Source organism: Aethalodelphis obliquidens, unplaced genomic scaffold (genome assembly GCF_003676395.1).
Source record: "Aethalodelphis obliquidens isolate GAN/ISIS:26980383/991018 unplaced genomic scaffold, ASM367639v1 scaffold26, whole genome shotgun sequence".
Taxonomy (NCBI): Eukaryota; Metazoa; Chordata; class Mammalia; order Artiodactyla; family Delphinidae; genus Aethalodelphis; species Aethalodelphis obliquidens.
The window spans coordinates 10323903-10348819 of NW_020837970.1; the positions used below are offsets into that span (position 1 = coordinate 10323903).

The 24917-nt window shown below is 41.0% G+C and overlaps 1 protein-coding gene across 5 annotated transcripts in view; it reads left to right on the plus strand.

Annotated features, from left to right (window-relative positions):
- Window positions 1–2203: 2203 nt before the first annotated feature.
- APH1B (aph-1B gamma-secretase subunit) overlaps window positions 2204–24917 on the plus strand; it is a 93659-nt gene continuing 70945 nt past the window's right edge. Inside the window, exons 1-5 of one of the 5 annotated variants that reach the window (XM_027123247.1) lie at window positions 2204–2478; window positions 3859–4029; window positions 7274–7308; window positions 8161–8283; window positions 13817–13944. In XM_027123247.1, coding sequence (XP_026979048.1) covers window positions 2366–2478; window positions 3859–4029; window positions 7274–7308; window positions 8161–8283; window positions 13817–13944 — 570 coding nt within the window. In that variant the 5' untranslated portion in view covers window positions 2204–2365. Of the gene's footprint in view, window positions 2479–3858; window positions 4030–7273; window positions 7345–8160; window positions 8284–13816; window positions 13945–24917 lie in introns of all 5 variants that reach the window. The other 4 variants (XM_027123246.1, XM_027123245.1, XM_027123250.1 and 1 more) reach the window with 4 other exon arrangements.

A 24917-nucleotide genomic window follows, 5' to 3' on the forward strand; every position in this document is an offset into this window, starting at 1 on the left:
CAAAATAGGGATAAAAGAATAAGCCATATTCTGAAGTCATGGCAGTAATTGTAATTTTAAAAAAGAATAGTTGCTACAATTGACTATTAAATTTAGCTCCAAGCTTCCTGGGAATTAAGATAAAGCCTGAATATGATGAGTTAGCTCTCAAGCTGAGCATATGCATTTGTCAGGAGAAACAAAACTTTTTTCTAGCCCTGAACTCAAACAGTAAATTAGAGATATTGAATAATGATAATGAAATAGTTTATGAAACATGCAAGAAAAAATGTAGATGGCCATTTTGCTACCCAAAAAATGGGGTTCACCTCTTGGTGGGTGTCGAGCCAAAAGACACAACCAAGCCAAAGATCAGGAGAAGGAAGGATTTATTGCTTGCAGCAAGTAAGGAGCAACACTGGGGATCTTTCCCAAAGCAGTGTCTCCGCAAACAGCAAAACTGGGGAAGTTTTAAGCTAAGGGTACATGCATATTTATGTAGGCGCTTGAGCAGAGGAGAATTCAGCATAGAACTGAGGCAAAGGTCGACAGAGTCCAAGCTTTAGTTGATTGAAGTCACAAGGGTCAGAAAAGGTCAACATCATCACCCCTTAGGTTCCAGTTGATCTGGTGGTTGAGGCTTCAGGTTAATCTTTACCATTGAAACAAAGCTGGGAGTCTTTACTACTGATATATTATCTTTGCTATTGTTATTTCTCTTGCCCAATAACAGTCCTACATTCTTTTGTTCCCTTAAGACTATTAATTACTAAGGCCTGTTCAAGGATAAGCATTGTGTCTAGGCTTAGATGACAAAATAGCTTAGGCCAAAAACAGATTTTCTTATGTCAATGAAGCCATGCCTGGTTCTCTTTCTCTGGAGACCCCCTATCCTATCTGCTTACAATTTCTTGTATTAAAAAAGCTTAATTTACACCAAGGATGTGAGTAGGCTATGCCTCTGTGATGGCATTTCTGCATGGAGCTGAAGTAATGTAATTGTATTTGACAAATTTGGTTCAGGGTAGAACCAAAAGAGTCTAATGGTGAGTCACTCTATCAATTTCAACTGTTGTCTCAACCTGAGTTTTAATAGGTGCTGGACAAGACATCTCAAAATGAAGAAAAATTCTGTGGAGTAATAGGAAAATATATATGTCTGTTTTAAATGGACAAAGGTGACATTCTACCATAAAAATTAAATGCTTATATTATTTGAAGGCCCATTTTTCAGAGGTGAGCTGCAAAAACATCTTCAGTCAGGTCCCAACTTTTGTCTTTTCAGTGTTGATTTCCAAGAGCTTTATTCACGACAGGCATTAAAGAATAAATAGGAATGGCTAACACTTACATAGCACTTACTGTGCAGGCACAATCCTCAAAATAACCCATGATGTATTATTATCCCCATTAGACATGGAGATAAATCTTAGATGTGAATGATTACGGAAATTAACCTTCTGGTTTTAACTTGTAAACCTTTCAGAAATTGTTTAATTAATGTAAAATAGCAAGTGTTTGTAAGTTCCACTTTTTAAATTATGTCATTCATTGAACAGATATTTAGTTCAGCACCTTCTTGCTGCTGCAAAAACAACAAAGAACAAAACAAAGACACTGCCCTCCAGAAGTTTACATTTTAATGGGGGGGACAAATGAGCAAGTAAAAACTGAGCAGGGAGATGTGACTGTTATTACAGGGTGATCAAAGAATGCCTTCAAAAACAACTTTTTTAAGACTTGGCGGGAGTGGGGTACAAATAAAACCAGCTCACCAAAACAACCCCGAGGTGGACAGCTTCTACTGTGAGTTATCGCCTGGGTCACTGCTCTCCCGGCTAGGGTTTTGTACATAGTTTCACGAAGTTTCCGCAACTATACAAATGGCATAATGTGCTTCAAAAAAAGGCTCCTTTGTTTAGAAATGGAATCCTGCCTATGTCCTGCGCAGAGTTTTTCGTTAGCTGATCTGGACTCTTTCCCCAGTACTGGCTCTAAAGCGGGTTGGGGACCTCCCCTTCTCTTAGCCACCTCGTGGGCGGTGTCTTGGCCTGATGGATGCGTACCAGTGGTGGTGGCGGGGGGCGGCGCCAAAGCTCCTACCCTAAAGTCTTCAGCTACCGCCGCCTCTGCATCAGAACCTGCTTAAGTCTCCCGGGCTGAAAGCCCGGAGGTAAGCCCCGCCCCCGCCTCCTCCCCCGCGCCGCGCCGCGCCCTTCCCCCGCCTCCTCCGCCGCGCCCCGCCTCCTCCGCCGCGCCCCGCCTCCAGCCCCTCGGCCTGCCCCGCCCTCGACGCGCGCTTTTCTCCGTGGTCGATCTGCGCCCCCGCGTCCACGCTACGCCCCCGCGTCCACGCTACGCCCCCGTGCCGGCTTCTGCGGTCGCCATGACGGCGGCCGTGTTCTTCGGCTGCGCCTTCGTTGCCTTCGGGCCTGCGCTCGCCCTCTACATCTTCACCATCGCCACCGAGCCGTTGCGCATCATCTTCCTCATCATCGGGTAAGGCGGTTGTGCCGGGAAACCCGGACCTGGGACTCCCCTCCCCCGCCGGGGGTACCGGCGATACCTGGCGTCCCCACGAAACGGCTCGTCCTCGTTGGGCTTTGGAGCGGAGAAGCGTTAGGAGGAGGTAGAGCGGAGACCCCACTCCCCTGGGACTCTTCGCCCTGCTCCGAGGGTCGGCGAGAAAAGAACAAGAGCCCCGCGACCCCAGAGGGCGAGCTCTAGGGAAGGAGAGCACATCGTGGGTCTCAGAAAACCCTGACGCTTGGCTCCCGAGTTTTTGCCTAGGGTCCGTGGATGGGCGTTAGTGAGTCATACATTAAAACTGTATTTAAAAAATTGTGGATAACTTCAAATATCCATCTTTTATTTTTTTGGAGGGGGAGGTCCCTAGTTTCCCTCAGATTCTGACAGGCATCTGTAATCCCAAGCGAGTTAAGAGCCCTTAAGCACCTGGGGATCAGGTGCTTTAAAACATACCGATGCCCAACACTTACCCCTCCCTGAATCAACTGAATAGGAATGTCTAGGGGGTGGAATTCGGACTTTTTAAAAGCGTCCCAGGTGATTCAGGTGAGCGGCCAAAGGGTAGAAACCTGTGAAAACTCCGCAGCACCTGTAGTACGTCTCCTTGCAGGAGCTTGGTCAATACCGAACTCTGGTGGCGAATGTGATCATAATCCCAGTTTTCACCTGTCTGGCAGCTCTTACTGGAGCTCCCCTACGACCTTCTCCACCACTGAGTCTCACTTGGCACCAGGAGAAACAGCCAGGCGAGACCAGTGAATCCCACCTTTTCTGAGCTTCCTCACCTCTCACAACTGTATTGAAAATGCTGCATCACACGTGTCATTTAAAAAACAATAGAGATTTGGGCAAGAGGTCTGTAAAGCTTGTTATAATCATTAAAATCCACAGGAATGTTGTAAAAACCAGGCCTGGAAGACTGATGTAGATCAGAGCACAGGCTTTCAACCTCTGGATTTTAAACCAATAGCTCTGTTAATAGAGATGTAGACATTTTCCTGGAAAAGACATTTGCACATCAATGGGCAAAGCTTTAATTAGGAAGCTGAGCAAATAACCAAGTTCCAGACAGACAGTCCTTGGCAATTAGTCTGCAGATGTATTTACAAATAGCAGGGTCACTGAAAAAAGTGATTTTTTAAGAAAAATCTCAAATTCCTCTTGGCCTGCATGTTTATTTCACCAGGGAAACTGCACCATTGATTAGGACCAGTTGGTTAAGAGCATCACTTCATGAACACTTTTTTTGTCAGGAAATCTCTTCCTTCTCAAGCAGGGTTTTTTCTGCTTTTAAATCATTAATAGTCCTGTTCACTTGTAACTCCCCCTCCCCCCCCCACCAATTTTCAGAGCTTTCTTCTGGCTGGTGTCTCTGCTGCTTTCTTCCTTCATTTGGTTCATGGCAGCAACCCTTACTGATAACAAAGATGAACCAAGACAGAGAGATCTGCTGATCTTTGGAGTGTTAATCTCAGTCCTTATCCAAGAAGTGTTCCGGTTTGCATATTATAAACTTTTAAAGTAAGTTAAACGCTTTACCTTTTTTCCCAGTTTTATTTGAATTATGATTTAGTAGTTTGAAACATTAATGTATTATTGTATTTGAAGGTCCATGTCTTCCTGCATAGTTCCAAGTCAAGGGATTGTACATTTCCAGCCTGAAAATATTGAGTATTTTAATTTGTGGACATTCATTCCTTCCTTCACTCGTTCAAAAAATATGTCTTGAGAATTTGCTCAATGCCGTGCATACCCTAGGTACTGAGGATACATCATGATTAAAAGACAGTCTCATGGTGGTAATATTATAGTGGGAAGAGATAGACAACAAATGAATAAACAAGAAAAGACATTGTATATTAAAAGACAGTAAGTGCCATGGAGAAAAATAAGCTAGAGAAATAGTCATTGAAACAAGAAGAACAAAAACTGTTACAGATCAGAATTTATACGCACTTCTCTTTGACATCACCTAAAATAGATAATTCTTATGGTGATTATGCCTGCCATTATTCTGACTCTATTAGGGAGGAACAAGGGTTCATTTTGTGATATGTCGTTTGATTTCATGTCCAGAATAGAAAAATACATTAAAAGAAAAAAAAAAGCCGTGGGCATGAGTTCCCTTTTTAGGCCAGAAAGTAGGTCATCTGTAGGATCCATGAGGATCTCACATGAAACCACTGTTTTGAAACACAGCTTAAACTTGGAACCATATTTTCTTTCAGTTAGTCATGAGATTGGCTTTGATTATGTAGTAAGGCTTAGTTAGTAGAGTGATAAATGTGCTATGTCTTCTCATCTCTGCAAATGGGATAATTAAAGCACTTCATGAATTTCATGGATGCAACCAAGACAGAACCTCAATAACATCTCTTATAATAGGCTTCTGATAATTTGTTCTTGCCAATATGCCAGGCCTTCTGTATTTTTTACTTGTTGCTTTTAATAACAGATATTGAAATTTAATAACAAAGCAATTTAAATCCCAAGTAGAAAACCAGGAAGCCGGTGCTTAGAAGCAAAAGTCATATCTGAGAAAAAGTTTAAAAACGAAATTTCCATTAGTTCCTGGAAATATTAAAGAACAACAAATAAAAAACATAACATTTCAGGTTCCATGGTAATACAATACCCTTAACAGATGGACATTCAGATGTGGTTGAATGTTTCTGGTATGCAGCAGTTACTACTATTCCAAAATTTAATTTTAACTGTAGAATATATTAAGGTAATAAAAATCTCCTTCTTTCTGACCTCTGCCTTGCACAGGCAAATGCAGTCTCTGTCACACGGTTGTCATCTTGTCTCTTTCAAGGCTAAACATTCCTCATTTCTTCAGCTGGCCCTCAGGAGACATGGATGTGGCTTCCAGACCTTTTCCCATCTCTGTTCTTTTGTGTCAGTGGACACCCCTTTTTGTTGGTGCCTGGGATTTACCTGTGCCTGGAACCCAGCACAGTACCCTGCTGTGGTCAAAGCAGTGCAGAGAGCAGGGTCCTTCCCACCCTTGACAGGGCACTGTTCTCTTAACTCAGCCTTGGGATGGACTGGATTTTCCTGTCTCCAACATCACTGGCTCATGTTGGTTTTGCATTTACTAATTTCAGTAGTTTTTCATAGATCAGGACGTGACTTTAATAACCCCTTAGGACTTGAGGTTCTAAAATCTCACTTACCTAGAGTGGCTAAATGGGTATCTGCTGTTCTTCACTATTGTGTTTCTTCACGGTTTCCACCTGAAAAGCAACCCTTTATTGGCACTAACCTAAGGTTCCAAAGGACTACAAGCTGAACATGGGTTGCCTTTTTTTTTGGCCACGGCTGTGTGTCTTGTGGGATCTTAGTTCCTCCACCAGGGACTGAACCTGCGCCTTGGGCAGTGAAAACACGGAGTACTAACCACTGGACCACCTGGGAATTCCCCATGGGTTGCCTGTTTTTTTTTTTTTTTTGGCTGTGCCGAGAGGCATGTGGGATCTTAGTTCCCCGACCAGGGATCGAACCTGCGCCTCTTGGAGTCTTAACCACTGGACCGCCAGGGAAGTCCCAAAGACCTTCTTCTTTATGCTTATTACTATTTTGGTTGAATTCTGTATTGCCTTAATGTAGTCAATATTTATATTTATGTCATGAGATAGGCTCACTGTAGTGAATATACATACCTTAAAATTTAATTAACACAATACCCATAATATAATTTCCATGTTCTGGTTAATTTTCTACTCTTAGAGTTAACCGAACTCATTTTTGTTTCAGCACTTGTTGGAAAATTCTTGTAAAATGTTTGGTTCCTTTATTGCTTTAATAAATATACTTTAAATATAATTTAAATACCCTTTGTGTCAGGATTGTTGTTGCAGACTTTCTAGCCAACAAAGGGTAGCAATAGTGACAAGAGTGGAGCCGGCCTGCCGCAGTCCTCACGCATTTGTGTGGGGTGCAGGGGCTCATGGTCAGTTTGCAAATTGTCCACGACAGAAGCATGGATATGATCACTCTGAAGATCATTTCTTATTGAGCAGTAGTCTAATGTTTCATTCAGGTATTCATTTATCTTCTTTTCTGAGGGTAGCATTTTATTCTCCCCTGATTACTTCTCCCCTGAGGCCTGACTGGGGTTATGAAACAAATAATGTTTTCGAATCAGAAGACCATTTGATTAGGTATCCATATGAGAGTTCACACTGTCAGTGTTGTAGGGTTTAAGAGTAAGGAGAGATGGGATGAGTAATTATCAATCACTGGTAAAGGTGGCTTCTTTGAGCAATTGTTGCATGAACTAGACTTTGAAGAGAGAGTACCACTTAACGTTCTATGGAGTGGAAGGTAGAAGGGAGAGTGGCAGAATAAGTCTAACCCAGGCGGAAATACAACAAAGTACCAAAGAAATGGAATAGGAGATATAGTACTTTGGGAAGAGGAAAAATTCAGAGTGGTAGATGCCATAAGATGTTGAATTAAATGCTTGCTAAACTTAGTCATAAGTATTGCTTTTTTTTTGTATCATTAAACTCAATCCCTGATGGCTTGTTTACTTATATTCTTCTTATTTTTCCTCCTCTTTGTGAATGTCAGATATAGGCAAAAGTTGGTTGGAAATTTTGGTTGACTTTAGTTAATTGAAAACTTGCTGTGTTCGTTTAAATGGATTTTAGATTTAGAGTATAATGTGATCAAAAACCTCAGTATCTGGATTTTAAAATATCTTATGTGTTTTTCTGATATACTACCTAAAAAAATTATCTGTGTGGTTTTATTTTAGAAAATCCAGTGAGGGTTTGAAGAGTATAAACCCAGGTGAGAAAGCACCCTCTATGCGATTGCTGGCTTATGGTAAGTTAGAACTGCATAGCGTCGTAAGATAAAAGATCAGACTTGACATAAAAGCCATTTTTATCTTTTAAATCTTTGTAGGTTTCAGGTAGTATTTTACTACCACATTGGCCTATTGGTGTACATTGTTTATTTTTCTAGCTTTCCAGGGCCCTTATGTAAAGAAAAGTGATTGCAGGTGACCCTTATCTGTGTCTCCATTAAATACTAACCAGATTTGACAGTTAGGTTTTTTAACATGTATACACTCTAGTTAACAATTTCTAAGTGATGTTATTGTTACCTTCTTTGGGTTGTTTCCATGACTTTGTACTGAGAGGACTCTTCATATTAACACAGTTATACCTCTTTGTATTTTTCTTTCAGAATTATGGTTTAAAGGTTGGATCCGGGTCCCTAAATTGAGTCACCCAGATTGACCCAGGGATCCCTCTTTACAATACAGTCACCTCTCAAGCTCAGTTCCATCAAACTTAATTCTACAGATTCTGTTGTCATGAATTAAAGTCAGAGCTACAGTATCGTATCCTTCTGTCTCGCCTATCCCTTTGGAGCCTTTCTGGATCTCTTTCTTTCTTTTTTCATTTCTCTGCTACATTTCACTGACCATTTCCTTTCCTCTTTCCTCCCCAGTTCTCTCTCGGTTCATCATTTAGCCAAGCACTTGCCTTTTCTGAGCCAGCTTTCTACTGCTTCTCTAACAGCATGTGCACCCTTTTTCCTTCAGCAAGATAGTGTTCCCTAGTCCTTGAGAATTTGATTTGAAGAGAAATCACAGCATGAGTAAGGTTTAACAGTGTTTTCCTTCCTCTTTAGTTTCTGGCTTGGGCTTTGGAATCATGAGTGGAGTATTCTCCTTTGTAAATACCCTGTCTGACTCCTTGGGACCGGGCACAGTGGGCATTCATGGAGACCCTCCCCAGTTCTTCCTGAATTCAGGTATGTGTCTGGTAGCTGTGAATGTTCAGATTTATGATCTAAATGATCATGCTTAGTGGAGTTCCCTGGCTTAGGAAATGAAGTGAATAGAAATTCATGTTATATCTTCTAAAGGCAAGATACTGTTAGACACTGTGATGGAAAGGACCTAGGAAAATAAAAATTACAGTTAGAGTATTGTAGAATTTTAGAGTGGCACTAAGCTTGCATAAAATTTATTTTTCTGTTACTATACTAACAGTGTTGCTGTATAGCTGATATATTGTAAGGGAATTTTTATAGGCTATATGCTTTTTTTGTTTTTGTTTTTATTAGTTTTTATTTCTCTTCACTGTAGCCCTAATCTTTAGTTCATTTGTCATCTTGGCCGCTTTTTGGAGTGGGAAGTATAATTTAATCTTGAAATTGAGAGGAGAGAAAATAGTTCTTATTTAATGTGAGGTATGGGCTTCCCTGGTGGCGCAGTGGTTGGGAGTCTGCCTGCCGATGCAGGGGACACGGGTTTGTGCCCCGGTCCGGGAAGATCCCACATGCTGCGGAGTGGCTGGGCCCATGAGCCATGGCCTCTGAGCCTGTGTGTCCGGAGCCTGTGCTCTGCAATGGGAGAGGCCACAACAGTGAGAGGCCCGCGTACCGCAAAAAAAAAAAAAATGTTAATGTGAGGTAATGTCATATATCTAAAAACGTATATTTAAACATATATATATGTATATATATTTAATTTTAACTGTAACAATCCATATTCCCTGTTCCTTAAGAACTGGGACACCAGCAGGAGCTTAGAGTCCCTTGTTCCTCCTCACTCCTCCCCTACAGGTAACTGTTGCCCTGATTTTGTGTTATTAAGTCCCTGGGTTAGCCAGGTCTGAAAGTTAGGTTTTTAACATGTATCGATGTTTTACTTTGAAGGTAAAACCTGCAAGTTTTACCTTCATGTGTGTATCTGAAGAAAATTTAGTTTTCTTGCTTTTGAACATTTAAAAATAAATTGTACTATATTCTTTAAAAAAAAGAAATTGAGAGGAAAAAAATAATAGATGAGTTGACCTTTATCCAAAGATGCAGGTAAAAGGACCAACCCATTTCAAACCGCTTTTCATCCACCAGATGAAAATTGTCCCCATGATGCAGTGGTCACACATTTGAGAGTTGGTAATATACATAATTAATATAAGCTCTCTCCTAAATTACACAAGAAGAATCTTTTAAAAAATAGTTTTTAAAAACCCCACTGTATTTTTTTGTCTTCACAAGTTGTATTGTTGAAGTAAGTGATCCTATGCACAGATTCTTTTAATTAAATCATTAATTTATCATCTTATTAAGAATAAATAGAATCCTTTCAAAAAAAAATTTATCATCTTTACTAAAGTAATTTCTGTCTTCAAGGAGCTTATCATCTTGTAGAGAGAATAAGACCAAAAAAGTGATTAAGCGTTTCAGTGCAGTTTAACATAATAATAGAAAAGATATAAGGCGGTATGACCAAATTAAAAAAACAATTGCTGCAGTAAAGAATTGAGAGACATGCTGCACGTTATAGTGGTCCCCAAACCCAGTGGACCCTTGTTCATCATTTCAGTTCAGACCTTGGTATCTCCTGTCTAGATTACTACCATTAACTCCCACCCAGTTAGTCCTTCCTCAACACATTTTCCATGGGAATCCATCCTGTATACAGCCCCCCAAATGACTCGTCCCTGTACAAAAATGTATAAGGGCTTTTCAAGGCCTACAAGTTACTCAGGGCCCTTCACATCCGGCGGCAAGTTAGAGGACAGGAAAGTATGTCAATGGGATGGGTCCTACTTATTTAGTTGCGCCCCCAACATAGCAAATTATCTTCCTTTTAAACATTCCATAATTAGAATATTTCTGACAGTCTTAAAAAATGAACATAATAATGAGTATTACATTTTTAGAACAACTGTAATATTAATGCTAAAATCTGTTAGCATCCAATATAAGTTAATAAAACATACCCAGGAGGGGGTGTTACTGCTGCAGTTTTCTATATTTTCTTAAATCAGTCTATTAGACTGCTACATAAGCTTTTTTTTTTTTTTTTGGCTCTCAAGTAGCAGTCTCCTAATGGAACTTATTTTTCTACCAGATTCTGTCACTAGATGGCGCTAATTCCCTTTTGTGAACTAGGCTGTTTTCATAAGATTGGCTTAAAATGATTCTTTTGGAAGAAAGTAAAAAATGTGCTAGCAATTTGGGGATTGTATTTGTGATTTCTATAAATTCAAAGAAAATAAAGTGTTTTAATATCTTTAGCTGAGTTAGGACGGCAGGCTGACCATGCTGTGGATGTATACCTATAGAGTCAAGAATAGCTGTTACTTTATCATGTGCTAGAGTTTATTTGTTGTAACGTCATTCTTTGGAGCATAACCTTTGAATTAAACATTTAAGAAACTACTTATTGCGTTTAAAAATAATAACCCCAAATTTGCATGTATTTGCGTTTATTGCATATATTATTTGTAACTGCTGCTGTTACCATGTATTTAGGCATGAGCTCCTTTTAAATTTTTCAGTTAAATAGTTTAACATACTCCATTATAAATGCCTAAGTAATAATCAGGAATATGGGGGTATAATTAGTATGTCTATGTTAGGACAAGATGTACAATATATGATACCTGTATGTACATAGGTTTTCATGTGACAAGTCAGCATAGTTTACAAACTAAATGTATCATAAGTTAATTATTTTTTTTGTAGTTGTGTAGTAGGCTAACGTTAACTTTTATTAGAATCATTACCATATCTTGGTTATTCTGTATATAGGCAAGGTATAGGAATTGGAGTCTTAATTTCAAGTCTTACCCTGGCTCATTAATTTAGTATTTTGGGCAAGTCCATTTGATCATTTAATCACTCATTCCACAAATAATTAAGTATTTTTATTTAACAGCCGAGTTAATGTTTATATGTTCCACTCATAGAGGGAATAAAGACAAACAGCTGATTACAACAAAGTGTGATAAATACTATGATGAGGAAGAGCCATGAGTGCACAAAAAAGCTGTAACCCCCTCGGGTGGTATTGTACTTCTCCTTTGTAGTACTTACCACATTTGAAATTAATTGATCATGCATGCACACATGCAGTATTCCATAGAAAAACCTGTGTGTGCGCCGATCAAGTTCAGTTTCAGTTGCTTAAGAATCTTGGATAAAAAATGAGCAGAAGACCTAAACAGACATTTCTTCAAAGAAGATATACAGATTGCCAACAAACACATGGAAGGATGCTCAACATCACTAATCATTAGAGAAATGCAAATCAAAACTACAATGAGGTATCACCTCACACCAGTCAGAATGGCCATCATCAAAAAATCTACAAACAGGGCTTCCCTGGTGGCGCAGTGGTTGAGAGTCCGCCTGCCGATGTAGGGGCCGCGGGTTCATGCCCCAGTCCGGGAAGATCCCACATACCGCAGAGCGGCTGGGCCCGTGAGCCATGGCTGCTGAGCCTGTGAGTCCGGAGCCTGTGCTCTGCAACGGGAGAGGCCACAACAGTGAGAGGCCCGCTTAACGCAAAAAAAAAAAAAAAAAAAAAAAATCTACAAACAAAAAATGCTGGAGAGGGTGTGGAGAAAAGGGAACCCTCCTGCACTGTTGGTGGGAACGTAAATTGATACAGCTACTATGGAGAACAGTATGGAGGTTCCTTAAAAAACTAAAAATAGAACTACTGCACGACCCAGCAGTCCCACTACTGGGCATATACCCTGAGAAAACCAGAATTCAAAAAGAACCATATACCACAATGTTCACTTCAGCACTCTTTACAATAGCCAGGACATGGAAGCAACCTAAGTGTCCATCGACAGATGAATGGCTAAAGAAGATGTGGCACATATATACAATAGAATATTACTCAGCCATGAAAAGAAACGAAATTGAGGGGGCTTCCCTGGTGGCGCAGTGGTTGAAAATCTGCCTGCCAATGCAGGGGACACGGGTTCGAGCCCTGGTTTGGGAAGATCCTACATGCTACGGAGCAACTAGGCCCGTGCGCCACAATTACTGAGCCTGTGCGTCTGGAGGCTGTGCTACGCAACAAGAGAGGCCGCGATAGTGAGAGGCCCGCGCACCGCGATGAAGAGTGGCCCCCGCTTGCCGCAACTAGAGAAAGCTCTAGCACAGAAACGAAGACCCAACACAGCCAAAAGTAAAATTAATTAATTTAAAAAAAGAAACGAAATTGAATTATGCGTAGTGAGTTAAAAAAAAATGGTTCTGAAGAACCTAGGGGCAGGACAGGAATAAAGACGCAGACGTAAAGAATGGACTTGAGGACACGGGGAGAGGGAAGGATAAGCTGGGATGAAGTGAGAGAGTGTCATGGACATATATACACTACCAAATGTAGAACGGATAGCTGGTGGAAAGCAGCCACATAGCTCAGGGAGATCAGCTCGGTGCTTTGTGACCACCTAGAGGGGTGGGATAGGGAGGGTGGGAGGGAGACGCAAGAGGGAGGAGATATGGGGACATATGTATATGTGTACCTGATTCACTTTGTTATAAAGCAGAAACTAACACATGATTGTAAAGCAATTATACTCCAATAAAGATGTTAAAAAAAAGAAAGAATCTTGGATAATTACTGCAATTTCTTATATTTTTGTCTTCCATTGTCCTTAAAAAAAAATCCAAGGAGAAACTTCACTTTAATGAGAAGACTTGTTTAAATTGAAGACACTCCTTTTTTTAAATTAATTAATTAATATATTTATGGCTGTGTTGAGTCTTTGTGCGAGGGCTTTCTCTAGTTGTGGCAAGCAGGGGCCACTCTAAATCGCGGTGCGCGGGCCTCTCACTATCGCGGCCTCTCTTGTTGCGGAGCACAGGCTCCAGACGCGCAGACTCAGTAATTGTGGCTCACGGGCCCAGTTGTTCCACGGCATGTGGGATCTTCCCAGACCAGGGCTCGAACCCCTGTCCCCTGCATTGGCAGGCAGATTCTCAACCACTGTGCCACCAGGGAAGCTCGAAGACACTTCTTTTAATTGAGAAAAGTTTCTCAGGGACCTCCCTGGCAGTCCATTGGTTAAGACTTCAAGTTTCCAATGTGGGGTTGAAGGTGTGCTGGTTTGATCCCTGGTCAGGCAACTAGGATCCTACATGCTGTGTGGCGTGGTGTCGGGGGAGGGTGGGAGTTTCGCAATTAGTGCAGAAGGCTAATTTGGAGAAAAGTTGATTAGATATCACAGTAGTCTTATTGCATTCCTAAGAGAAACTCCTTGAAAGCCAGATCCAAGTTGACTTTTTGTTTTCACAAATTCATGTTCTAGATGAGAAGCTGTTTCAGAGTTGGCCCCCTGGTTCAGGAATGTTGCTCTCAGAGTTACTATTCAAGCAAATATGTGTCAGGGTCCCACTTCTGTCAGATAGGGTTGAACCCTCGCAGTAATGTGGTGTACCCCAAGAGCGTTGTCCCAGGACTAGGTGTTTAGTGGGCTTTGGGGTTTGTTATCCTGTGACTGGGCACTAATGGTTGCCTGTCTTTCAGCTTTCATGACACTGGTGATCATATTGCTGCACATGTTCTGGGGCATTGTGTTTTTTGATGGCTGTGAGAAGAAAAAGTGGTACACCCTGCTTGTAGTTCTTCTGACCCATCTACTGGTGTCAGCCCTGGTGAGTATTGCTACCGTGCTCAAACCGGTTTTCGGAGCTCAAGTCTGCATATCTAAAGTGGTAGATTCCACTTTGAATGAAATACATGCTCATAGGAAAATGAGGAAATTCAGAAAAGTCAGTTAAAAGAATGAATGAATGAATGATAGATAAATCATCTTTCTTACCATAGAAAGATAACAATTTGTTGGTTGATCTCATAAAAGTTTTTTGGTGTCTTATTTTGGTATGTGTCTTTCTTTTAATGGGTAGAGTCAAACTGAAATAGGCTTGCATTATGCTTATGTTATGTAACACATCTTAAAAAATTTCCATGTTATTATAAATCCTTTTAATATTTAAGTTTTAGTGGCTTTAGATCATTACATAAAGTTATAGTTTGCTTAACTGATTGATAACTTGTTTTTCTACTTTTGGTTATTATAATGCTGTCTGGAACAACTTTGTATGTGAAACTTTTTCAATTCATTGTTTACATTCCAAGGAATTGATTTTTGAAGTCAAATGATGTGAATATTTTTAAAGCCCTTGATGCAAATTGCTAAAATACTCTGTACAAGGGTTGTACTATTTTTATGCATTCTGATGAATGTCAAGAGTACCCATCTTACTCTCTCCTCGCTGACATTATAATGCCAGTTTTCAAAAGTAATTTAAAAAGAATACTTGACTAGATGTATTGTTTAAGCACTGTTTAATGGTTTGGTCTTAGTTTAATTGTAACGTGTCATATACTTACATCAGAATTATCCCAGCCACTGCTTTGTCCAGACCTTTATCATTTCTCACCTACAGTATTGAAAAGCTTCCTTCTGATGGTGTCCTGCCTCATGTGTCTCTCCTCTCCATCCATTTAGAGTTCATATCAGGTTTTCTTATACTGGGCTTCTTGTTCTCTGTTCCATCTAAAAAACAATCTCATTGCCTTTCTTACCTAAAACCTTTCAGTCATACAGGATACTAAAGTTACCCTTAATATGACGGCAGCTATGTAAAGTCAAATCTTTCTTTTTTTTAATTTTTAAATTTTATTTTATATATTTTTTATACAGCAGGTTCTTATAAGTCATCCATTTTATGCACATCAGTGTGTACATGTGAACCCCAGTCTCCCAATTCATCACCACCACTCCCACCCGCCGCTGCTTTCCCCCCTTGGTGTGCATACGTTTGTTCTCTACATGTGTGTCTCAATTTCTGCCCTGCAAACTGGTTCATCTGTACCATTTTTCTAGGTTCTACATATATGTGTTAATATACTATATTTGTTGTTCTCTTTCTGACTTACTTCACTCTGTATGACAGTCTCTAGTTCCATCCACGTCTCAACAAATGACCCAGTTTCGTTCCGTTTTATGGCTAATATTCCATTGTATATATGTACCACATCTTCTTTATCCATTCGTCTGTCGATGGGCATTTAGGTTGCTTCCATGACCTGGCTATTGTAAATAGTGCTGCAGTGAACATTGGGGTGCATATGTCTTTTTGAATTATGGTTTTCTCAGCGTATATTCCAGTAGTGAGATTGCTGGATCATATGGTAATTCTATTTTTAGGGTTTTTTTGGGGGGGTACGCGGGCCTCTCATTGTTGTGGCCTCTTCCATTGCGGAGCACAGGCTCCGGATGCGCAGCCTCAGCGGCCATAGCTCACGGGCCCAGCTGCTCCGCGGCATGTGGGATCCTCCCGGACCGGGGCACGAGCCCATGTCCCCTGCATTGGCAGGCAGACTCTCAACCACTGCACCACCAGGGAAGCCCTATTTTTAGTTTTCTCAGGAACCTCCATACTGTTCTCCATAGTGGCTGTATCAATTTACATTCCCACCAACAGTGCAAGAGGGTTCCCTTTTCTCCACACCCTCTCCAGCATTTGTTATTTATAGATTTTCTGATGACGCCCATTCTAACTGGTGTGAGGTGGTACCTCATTGTAGTTTTGATTTGTATTTCTCTAATAATTAGTAATGTTGAGTAGCTTTTCATGTGCTTCTTGTCCATCTGTATGTCTTCTTTGGAGAAATGTCTATTTAGGTCTTCTGCCCATTTTTGGATTGGGTTGTTTGTTTTTTTAATATTGAGCTGCATGAGGTGTTTATATATTTTGGAGATTAATCCTTTGTCTGTTGATTCATTTGCAAATACTTTCTCCCATTTTAAGCATTGTCTTTTCGTCTTGCTTATGGTTTCCTTTGCTGTGCAAAAGCTTTGAAGTTTCATTAGGTCCCATTTGTTTATTTTTCTTTTTATTTCCATTACTCCAGGAGGTGATCAAAAAAGATCTTGCTGTGATTTATGTCAAAGAGTGTTCTTCCTATGTTTTCCTCTAAGAATTTTATAGTGTCTGGTCTTAATTTAGGTCTCTAATCCATTTTGAGTTTATTTTTGTGTATGGTGTTAGGGAGTGTTCTAATTTCATTCTTTTACATGTAGCTGTCCAGTTTTTCCAGCACCACTTATTGAAGAGACTGTCTTTTCTCCATTGTGTACCCTTGCCTTCTTTGTCATAGATTAGTTGACCATAGGTGCTTGGGTTTACCTCTGGGCTTTCTATCTTGTTCCATTGATCTATGTTTCTGTTTTTGTGCCAGTACCATATTGCCTTGATTACTGTAGCTTTGTAGTATAGTCTGAAGTCAGGGAGTCTGATTCCTCCAGCTCCGTTTTTTCCCTCAAGACCGCTTTGGCTATTTGGGGTCTTTTGTGTCTCCATACAAATTTTATGATTTTTTGTTCTAGTTCCATAAAAAATGCCATTGGTAATTTGATAGGGATTGCATGGAATCTGTAGATTGCTTTGGGTAGTATAGTCATTTTCACAGTATTGATTCTTCCAATCCAAGAACATGGTATATCTCTCCATCTGTTGGTATCATCTTTAATTTCTTTCATCAGTGTCTTGTAGTTTTCTGCATACAGGTCTTTTGTCTCCCTAGGTAGGTTTATTCCTAGGTATTTTATTCTTTTTGTTGCAGTGGTAAATGGGAGTGTTTCCTTAATTTCTCTTTCAGATTTTTCATCATTAGTGTATAGGAATGCCAGAGATTTCTGTGCATTAATTTTGTATCCTGCAACTTTACCAAATTTATTGATTAGCTCTAGTAGTTTTCTGGTGGCATCTTTAGGATTCTCTACGTATAGTATCATGTCATCTGCAAACAGTGACAGTTTTACTTCTTCTTTTCCAATTTGTGTTTATTTTATTTCTTTTTCTTCTCTGATTGCTGTGGCTAGGACTTCCAAAACTGTGTTGAATAATACTGGTGAGAGTGGACATCCTTGTCTTGCTCCTGATCTTAGAGGAAATGCTTTCAGTTTTTCGCCATTGAGAATGATGTTTGCTGTGGGCTTCTTGTATATGGCCTTTATTATGTTGAGGTAGGTTCCCTCTGCCCACTTTCTGGAGAGTTTTTATCATAAATCGGTGTTGAATTTTGTCAAAAGCTTTTTCTGCATCTATTGAGATGATCATATGGTTTTTATTCTTCAGTTTGTTAATATGGTGTATCATATTGATTGATTTGCGTTTATTGAAGAATTCTTGCATCCCTGGGATAAATCCCACTTGATCATGGTGTATGATCCTTTTAATGTGATATTGGATTCTGTTTGCTAGTATTTTGTTGAGGATTTTTGCATCTATATTCATCAGTGATATTGGCCTGTAATTTTCTTTTTTTGTAGTATCCTTGTCTGGTTTTGGTATCAGGGTCATGGTGGCCTCATAGAATGAGTTTGGAAGTATTCCTTCCTCTGTAATTTTTTGGAAGAGTTTGAGAAGGATGGGTGTTAGCTCTTCTCTAAATGTTTGATAGAATTCACCTGTGAAGCCATCTGGTCCCGGACTTTTGTTTGTTGGAAGATTTTTGTTTTTGTTTTTTGTGGTACGCAGGCCTCTCACTTTTGTGGCCTCTCCCATTGCGGAGCACAGGCTCTGGACGCACAGGCTCAGCAGCCATGGCTCACGGGCCCAGCCATTCCGCGGCATGTGGGATCTTCCCAGACCGGGGCACGAACTCGTGTCCCCTCCATCAGCAGGCGGACTCTCAACCACTGCACCACCAGGGAAGCCCTGTTGGAAGATTTTTAATCACAGTTTCAATTTCATTATTTGTGACTGGTTTGTTCATATTTTCTATTTCTTCCTGGTTCAGTCTTGGAAGGTTATACCTTTCTAAGAGTTTGTCCATTTCTTCCAGGTTGTCCATTTCATTGGCATAGAGTTGCTTGTAGTAGTCTCTTAGGATGCTTTGTATTTCTGTGGTGTCTGTTGTAACGTCTCCTTTTTCATTTCTAATTTTATTGATTTGAATCCTCTCCGTCTTGATGAGTCTGTTTAATGGTTTATCAATTTTGTTTATCTTCTCAAAGAACCAGCTTTTAGTTTTATTGATCTTTGCTATTGTTTGTTTCTATTTCATGTATTTCTGCTCTGATCTTTATGATTTCTTTCCTTCTGCTAACTTTGGGTTTTGTTTGTTCTTCTTTCTCTAGTTCCTTTAGGTGTAAGGTTAGATTGTTTGAGATTTTTCTTGTTTCTTGAGGTAGGCTTGTGTAGCTGTAAACTTCCCTCTTAGAACTGCTTATGCTGCATCCCATAGGTTTTGGATCGTTGTGTTTTCATTGTCATTTCTCTCTAGGTATTTTTTGATTTCCTCTTTGATTTCTTCAGTGATCTCTTGGTTATTTAGTAACGTATTGTTTAGCCTCCATGTGTTTGTGTTTTTTACGTTTTTTCCCCTGTAATTGATTTCTAATCTCATAGCATTATGATTAGAAAAGATGCTTGATATGATTTCAATTTTCTTAAATTTACTGAGCCTTGATTTGTGACCTAAGATGTGATCTATCCAGGAGAATGTTCTGTGTGCACTTGAGGAGAAAGTGTAATCTGCTGTTTTTGGATGGAATGTCCTATAAATATCAATTAAATCTATCTGGTCTATTGTGTCATTTAAAGCTTGTGTTTCCTTATTAATTTTCTGTTTGGATGATCTGTCCATTGGTGTAAGTGAGGTGTTAAAGTCCCCCACTCTTATTGTGTTACTGTTGATTTCCTCTTTTATAGCTGTTATCATTTGCCTTATGTATTGAGGTGCTTCTATGTTGGGTGCGTCTGTATTGATAATTGTTATATCTTCTTCTTGGATTGATCCCTTGATCATTATGTAGTGTCCTTCCTTGTCTCTTGTAACATTCTTTGTTCTAAAGTCTATTTTATCTGATATGAGTATTGCTACTCCAGCTTTCTTTTGATTTCTATTTGCATGGAATGTCTTTTTCCATCCCCTCACTTTCAGTCTGTATGTGTCCCTAGGTCTGAAGTGGGTCTCTTGTAGACAGCATATATATGGGTCTTGTTTTTGTATCCATTCAGCGAGTCTCTGTCTTTTGGTTGGAGCATTTAATCCATTCACGTTTAAGATAATTGTCAACAGGTATGTTCCTATTACCATTTTCTTACTTGTTTTGGGTTTGTTGTTGTGGATCCTTTTCTTCTCTTGTGTTTCCCAGTTAGAGAAGTTTGTTTAGCATTTGCTGTAGAGCTGGTTTGGTGGTGCTGAATTCTCTTAGCTTTTGCTTGTCTGTAAAGCTTTTGATTTCTTCATCAAATCTGAATGAGATCCTTGCTGGGTAGAGTAATCTTGGTTGTAGGTTCTTCCCTTTCATCACTTTAAGTATATCATGCCACTCCCTTCTGGTTTGTAGAGTTTCTGCTGAGAAATTAGCTGTTAACCTTATTGGAGTTCCCTTGTATGTTATTTGTTGTTTTTCCCTTGCTGCTTTTTCTTTGTCTTTAATTTTTGCCAATTTGATTACTATGTGTCTCGGCGTGTTTCTCCTTGGGTTTTTCCTGTATGGGACTCTCTGCGCCTTCTGGACTTGGGTGACTATTTCCTTTCCCATGTTAGTTAAGTTTTCGACTATAATCTCTTCAAATATTTTCTCTGGTCCTTTCTCTCTGTCTTCTCCTTCTGGGACCCCTCTAATGCGAATGTTGTTGTGTTTAATGTTGTCCCAGCGGTCTCTTAGGCTGTTTTCATTTCTTTTCATTCTTTTTTCTTTATTCTGTTCTGTGGCAGTGAATTCCACCATTCTGTCTTCCAGGTCACTTATCTGTTCTTCTGCCTCAGTTATTCTGGTATTGATTCCTTCTAGTGTAGTTTTCATTTCAGTTATTGTATTGTTCATCACTGTTTGTTTGTTCTTTAATTATTCTAGGTCTTTGTTAAACATTTCTTGCATCTTCTCGATCTTTGCCTCCATTCTTTTTCCAAGGTTCTGGATCATCTTCACTGTCATTATTCTGAATTCTTTTTCTGGTAGGTTGCCTATCTCCATTTCATTTAGTTGTTTTTCTGGGATTTTACCTTGTTCCTTCATCTGGTACATAGCCCTCTGCCTTTTCATCTTGTCTGTCTTTCTGTGAATGTGGTTTTTGTTCCACAGGCTGCAGGATTGTAGTTCTTCTTGCTTCTACTGTCTGCCCTCTGGTGGATGAGGCTATCTAAGAGGCTTGTGTAAGTTTCCTGATGGGAGGGACTGGTGGTGGGTAGAGCTGACTGTTGCTCTGGTGGGCAGAGCTCAGTAAAACTTAAGTTGGCTTGACTGCTGTTGGGTGGAGCTGGGTTCCCTCCCTGTTGGTTGTTTGGCCTGAGGCAACCCAACACTGGAGCCTACCTGGACTCTTTGGTGGGGCTGATGTCGGACTCTAGGAGAGCTCACGCCAAGGAGTACTTCCTGGAACTTATGCTTGCCAGTGTCCTTGTCCCCATGGTGAGCCACAGCCACCCCCCACCTCTGCAGGAGACCCTGCAACACTAGCAGGTAGGTCTGGTTCAGTCTCCTATGGGGTCACTGCTCCTTCCTCTGGGTCCCGATATGCACACTACTTTGTGTGTGCCCTCGAAGAGTGGAGTCTCTGTTTCCCCCAGTCCTGTCGAAGTCCTGCAGTCAAATCCCACTAGCTTTCAAAGTCTGATTCTCTAGGAATTCCTCCTCCTGTTGCTGCACCCCCAGGTTGGGAAGCCTGACGTGGGTCTCAGAACCTTCACTCCAGTGGGTGGACTTCTGTGGTATAAGTGTTCTCCAGCCTGTGAGTCACCCACCCACCAGTTATGGGATTTGATTTTACTGTGATTGCGCCCCTCCTACTATCTCATTGTGGCTTCTCCTTTGTCTTTGGATGTGGGGTATCTTTTTTGGTGAGTTCCAGTGTCTTCCTGTCGATGATTGTCCAGCAGCTAGTTGTGATTCTGGTGTTCTTGCAAGAGGGCGTGGGAGCATGTCCTTCTACTCCGCCATCTTGGTTCAGGACCATAAATTCAAATCTTAATGGAAAAACCACTGGCGAGAGAGTGCGTTAAAATATTAACAGCTTTCATTTTTGGGTGGATTCTTTTATTCTTTATGGGTTTTGGCATGTTCCAAATTTTCTACTATCTACACTTTAATAAACAGAAAGGAAGTTGCAAGAAAAAGGAAATATCCTTTTTATGGATCCAATTGGCCATTCATTCATTTGACAAATAGCCTTCTATGTTCCAGGCACTGTTCTAGGCGAACAAAACAATTTAGTGAAAAAAACAAAGACCCTGCCTTTACCATCTAGTGCAGAGAGAGGCAGTAAGCAATAGACATAATAAAAAGTTTTATAGTATATTAAAATTGATAGGTGCTGTGGGAAAAAAGGGAAAGTAGAGCAGGTTAAAAGGTTTCCAGATTGTGTGGGCTGGGGATGTTGAATTTTGGAACTATGTAGTCAAAAGTAGGTTTCATTGTGAAGGTGACATTTGAACAAAAACGTCAAGTTGGCCATGTGGCTGTCTGGAGAAATAGCATCCAAGACTAAAACAGCCAGTGGCAAAGTCCTAAGACTAAAGAACATGCTTGGCATGTTTATGGAAGTGAGGGTGACCAGAACCAGTAAGCCTGGGGAATTTAGTAGCAGATACTGTCACAGATTTGAGGTTGGGGATGGAAGTAGAGGTTGGAAATGAGAAGCACATCTAGATAATGCAAGACTTGAGCTTTTTACTCTCAGTGAAATGGGAGTCATTGTAGGGTGTTGAGTACAGGGACATGACTTGAATCACGTTTTCAAAGGATCGTTTTGACTGCTGTGTTCAGAGTAGACTGTAACGGGGGAAGAGATTACAGTCATCAAGAGAAGGGTGGTGATAACTGGGGTGAGATAGCAGTGGAAATAATGAGAAATGTTCAGATTCAGGACATATTTCTGAAAGTAGAGCCAACAGTATTTCCTGACAGACTGGATAAGGCAAGGGAGAGAAAGAAGAGGAGCCAAGGATGTCTTCAGAGTTTTGGGCCTGGATAGCTAGAAGGATGGAGTTGCCATCAGCTGGGATGGAGAAGCTTGTGAGGGAGATCAGGAGTTCTCCTTGGGCACGTTACCGTGGGGGCGCCTATTGGACATTCAAGTGGAGAAGGCAGTTAGGCAGTTGGATGAAAAAGTCTGGAGTTTGGGAGAGAAATCCAGGCTCGAAGAGATGAGTACAAGAAGTGAGTATCAGCAGACAAGAGAAGAGGCCCAAGGACTAAGGCCTGGGGCATTTCAGCCTTGAGGTTGGGGCAAGAAGAGGAGCCAGCAAAGGAGACTGAGAAGGAGCAACTTAGTGAAGTAGAAGAGCAGCAGGAGCCAGGTGTCCTGAAGCCAGGTGTGTTGGGGAGGAGAGGGCGATGAGCTGTAGCAGAGGCCAGTGGAGTGAAACCCAGACTTCTTTCTTTGACATAAGCCTCTTACTGATTTTACTGGTGCACAACGTACTCTTGCTGCTCCCCATAGTTCACACCATACCCTCCATCTAAATTGATCCAGTGTGGCTCCCCAGCAGGGAGTGCCTTTGTTCACGCTGTTTTATCTGCAATGACTGCTAACCTAGGTCAGTTTGGAAAACTCCTGAGCATTTCATGTGAGGCCTCCCTGGAAAAGGTGCACATTTCTGACTCAGCAGTATCACTAGCCCTTATTTATAGCTGTGTTATAACCCCCCTCCCCAGCCAGCATTATTTTATTTGATACAGTTTTTACATCTACCTCTCTAATTAGAGTTTGATCATCAGTGATGGGACCTTATCTTGTCACTCTTGGTATCCTGAATCCAAGGGCATGTGCAGGCAGGGTGAGGGTGAGGACAGTGAGGTGCCTTGGAGGCACTCCCCCTGCTGCCGCTGCTGGGCAGAGGTGACAAACTGACCCAGTCAGAGCCTCTTGTTTGTTAAGAAGAACCCATCTCCCCACCTTACCCTGGCCCAGCACAGGAAGTATCCTTTCTTCTGTCAAAGGCCAGTCCCTCCACTTGGGCTTTAGACCTAATTCCTTCCTACTTAAGGACTTTACTCCTTTGACTGTGCCCTCTCTCCTACATCACCAGCCTGTCCCTCTCTTCACCAGCATATAGACATATCTTAAATAAAACTCTTCATTGTTGCCTATTCTCCTTCGAGCTATGACTTTTTTTTCTGGTTCCCATTGCAGCAAAATTTCTCAAAGAGTTGTCTCCGCAAACTCTGTCTCTGCTTCTTCTCTCATGCTTCTAGCACATTTTGCCTTCTGTTCAACCACCCTTCTAAGACTGCTTTATTTTTTTATACAGCAGGTTCTTATTAACTCCAAGTCTTTTAAGCTTGGTCTTCCTCAAGTCTTTTTGTATCTCATTAAATAGCACCACCATTTACCTAGAGCCAGAAACATGGAAGTCATTCTTGGCCTCTCCCTTTCCCTCACATTCCATCCACCAGCAACTCCCATCAGTTCCTATCATCTGCTCTCTCCATCTCTACCACCATCACCCTGGACTAAGTCACCAACCTGTACTCTCCTCATTCAGTGCAGAGTCTTCCTAACTAGTCTCCCTGCTTTCACCATAGCCGTTGTGGAGCACAGGCTCCGGACACACAGGCTCAGAGGCCATGGCTCACGGGCCCAGCTGTTCCGCGGCATGTGGGATCTTCCCAGACCGGGGCACGAACCCGCATCCCCTGCATCGGCAGGAGGACTCTCAACCACTGCGCCACCAGGGAAACCCCCTACACATCATTTATATCAACTCTCAGGTTCTCAGCTGCAATGAACTCTTTGCCCTCCTTTGGTTCCCTCCCTTGGTCTACACCAGGCTGGCTCTCTCCTCCTCCTGTAAGTCTCAGACTAAATGCTGATTCCTCAGTGCCTTCCTTGACCCCCCCCCACCCCAGGTAGATCGCCTTGTTCTTACCTATGCTAGCACCATCTCAGTTGTAGTTATTCTGTCCTAGCATTCATCACAATTTGGAATTATTTGTTTCTTCATTCATTACTTGTCTCCCTTACTGGTATATAAGTTCCATTAGGATAGGCACTGTGGTCTTCACTAGTACCTCGCGGCATCTCATCAGCAGTTTTTAAATGAACTTTTGGAACCCTCAGCAGTTGTGCAGCTGAAAAAGATGCTGTTCCCTCACGTTCCCTTAATACTAAGGATTTTTACTAAAGTAACCTGGACTTGTCTCACTTTCTTGCTAACTCTAAGAGCCAATTAACACAGAAATAGTTAAAAACTGGGCCCTGGTTATGTAACATCTATCTTCTGTTGGGTATTTCATTAGGTCTGCCTTCTGATTACCTTCTACGGTTGCCATTTGAATATATTGGGTTGGTCAAAAAGTTCCTTCGGTTTTTACGTCAAAATAAAAGATACATATTTCATTTTCACCAAGAACTTTATTGAACAGCGTGTTCACTGTTCTGTTCCACTATCTTTTGCTATTTTTCAGGCAACTTCATAATTCTGTCTTCCTAAAACTGATTATCTTTTTGAGCAAAGAACTGTTCCAGGTGCCTTTTATAGTCTTCCAGGGAATTGAAATTTTATCCATTAAGAGAATTTTGTGAAGACCGAAATAAATGGAAATCCAAAGCTGCAATGTGTGGTGAATACAGCGGAAGAATCAGAACTTCCCAGCCAAGCTTTA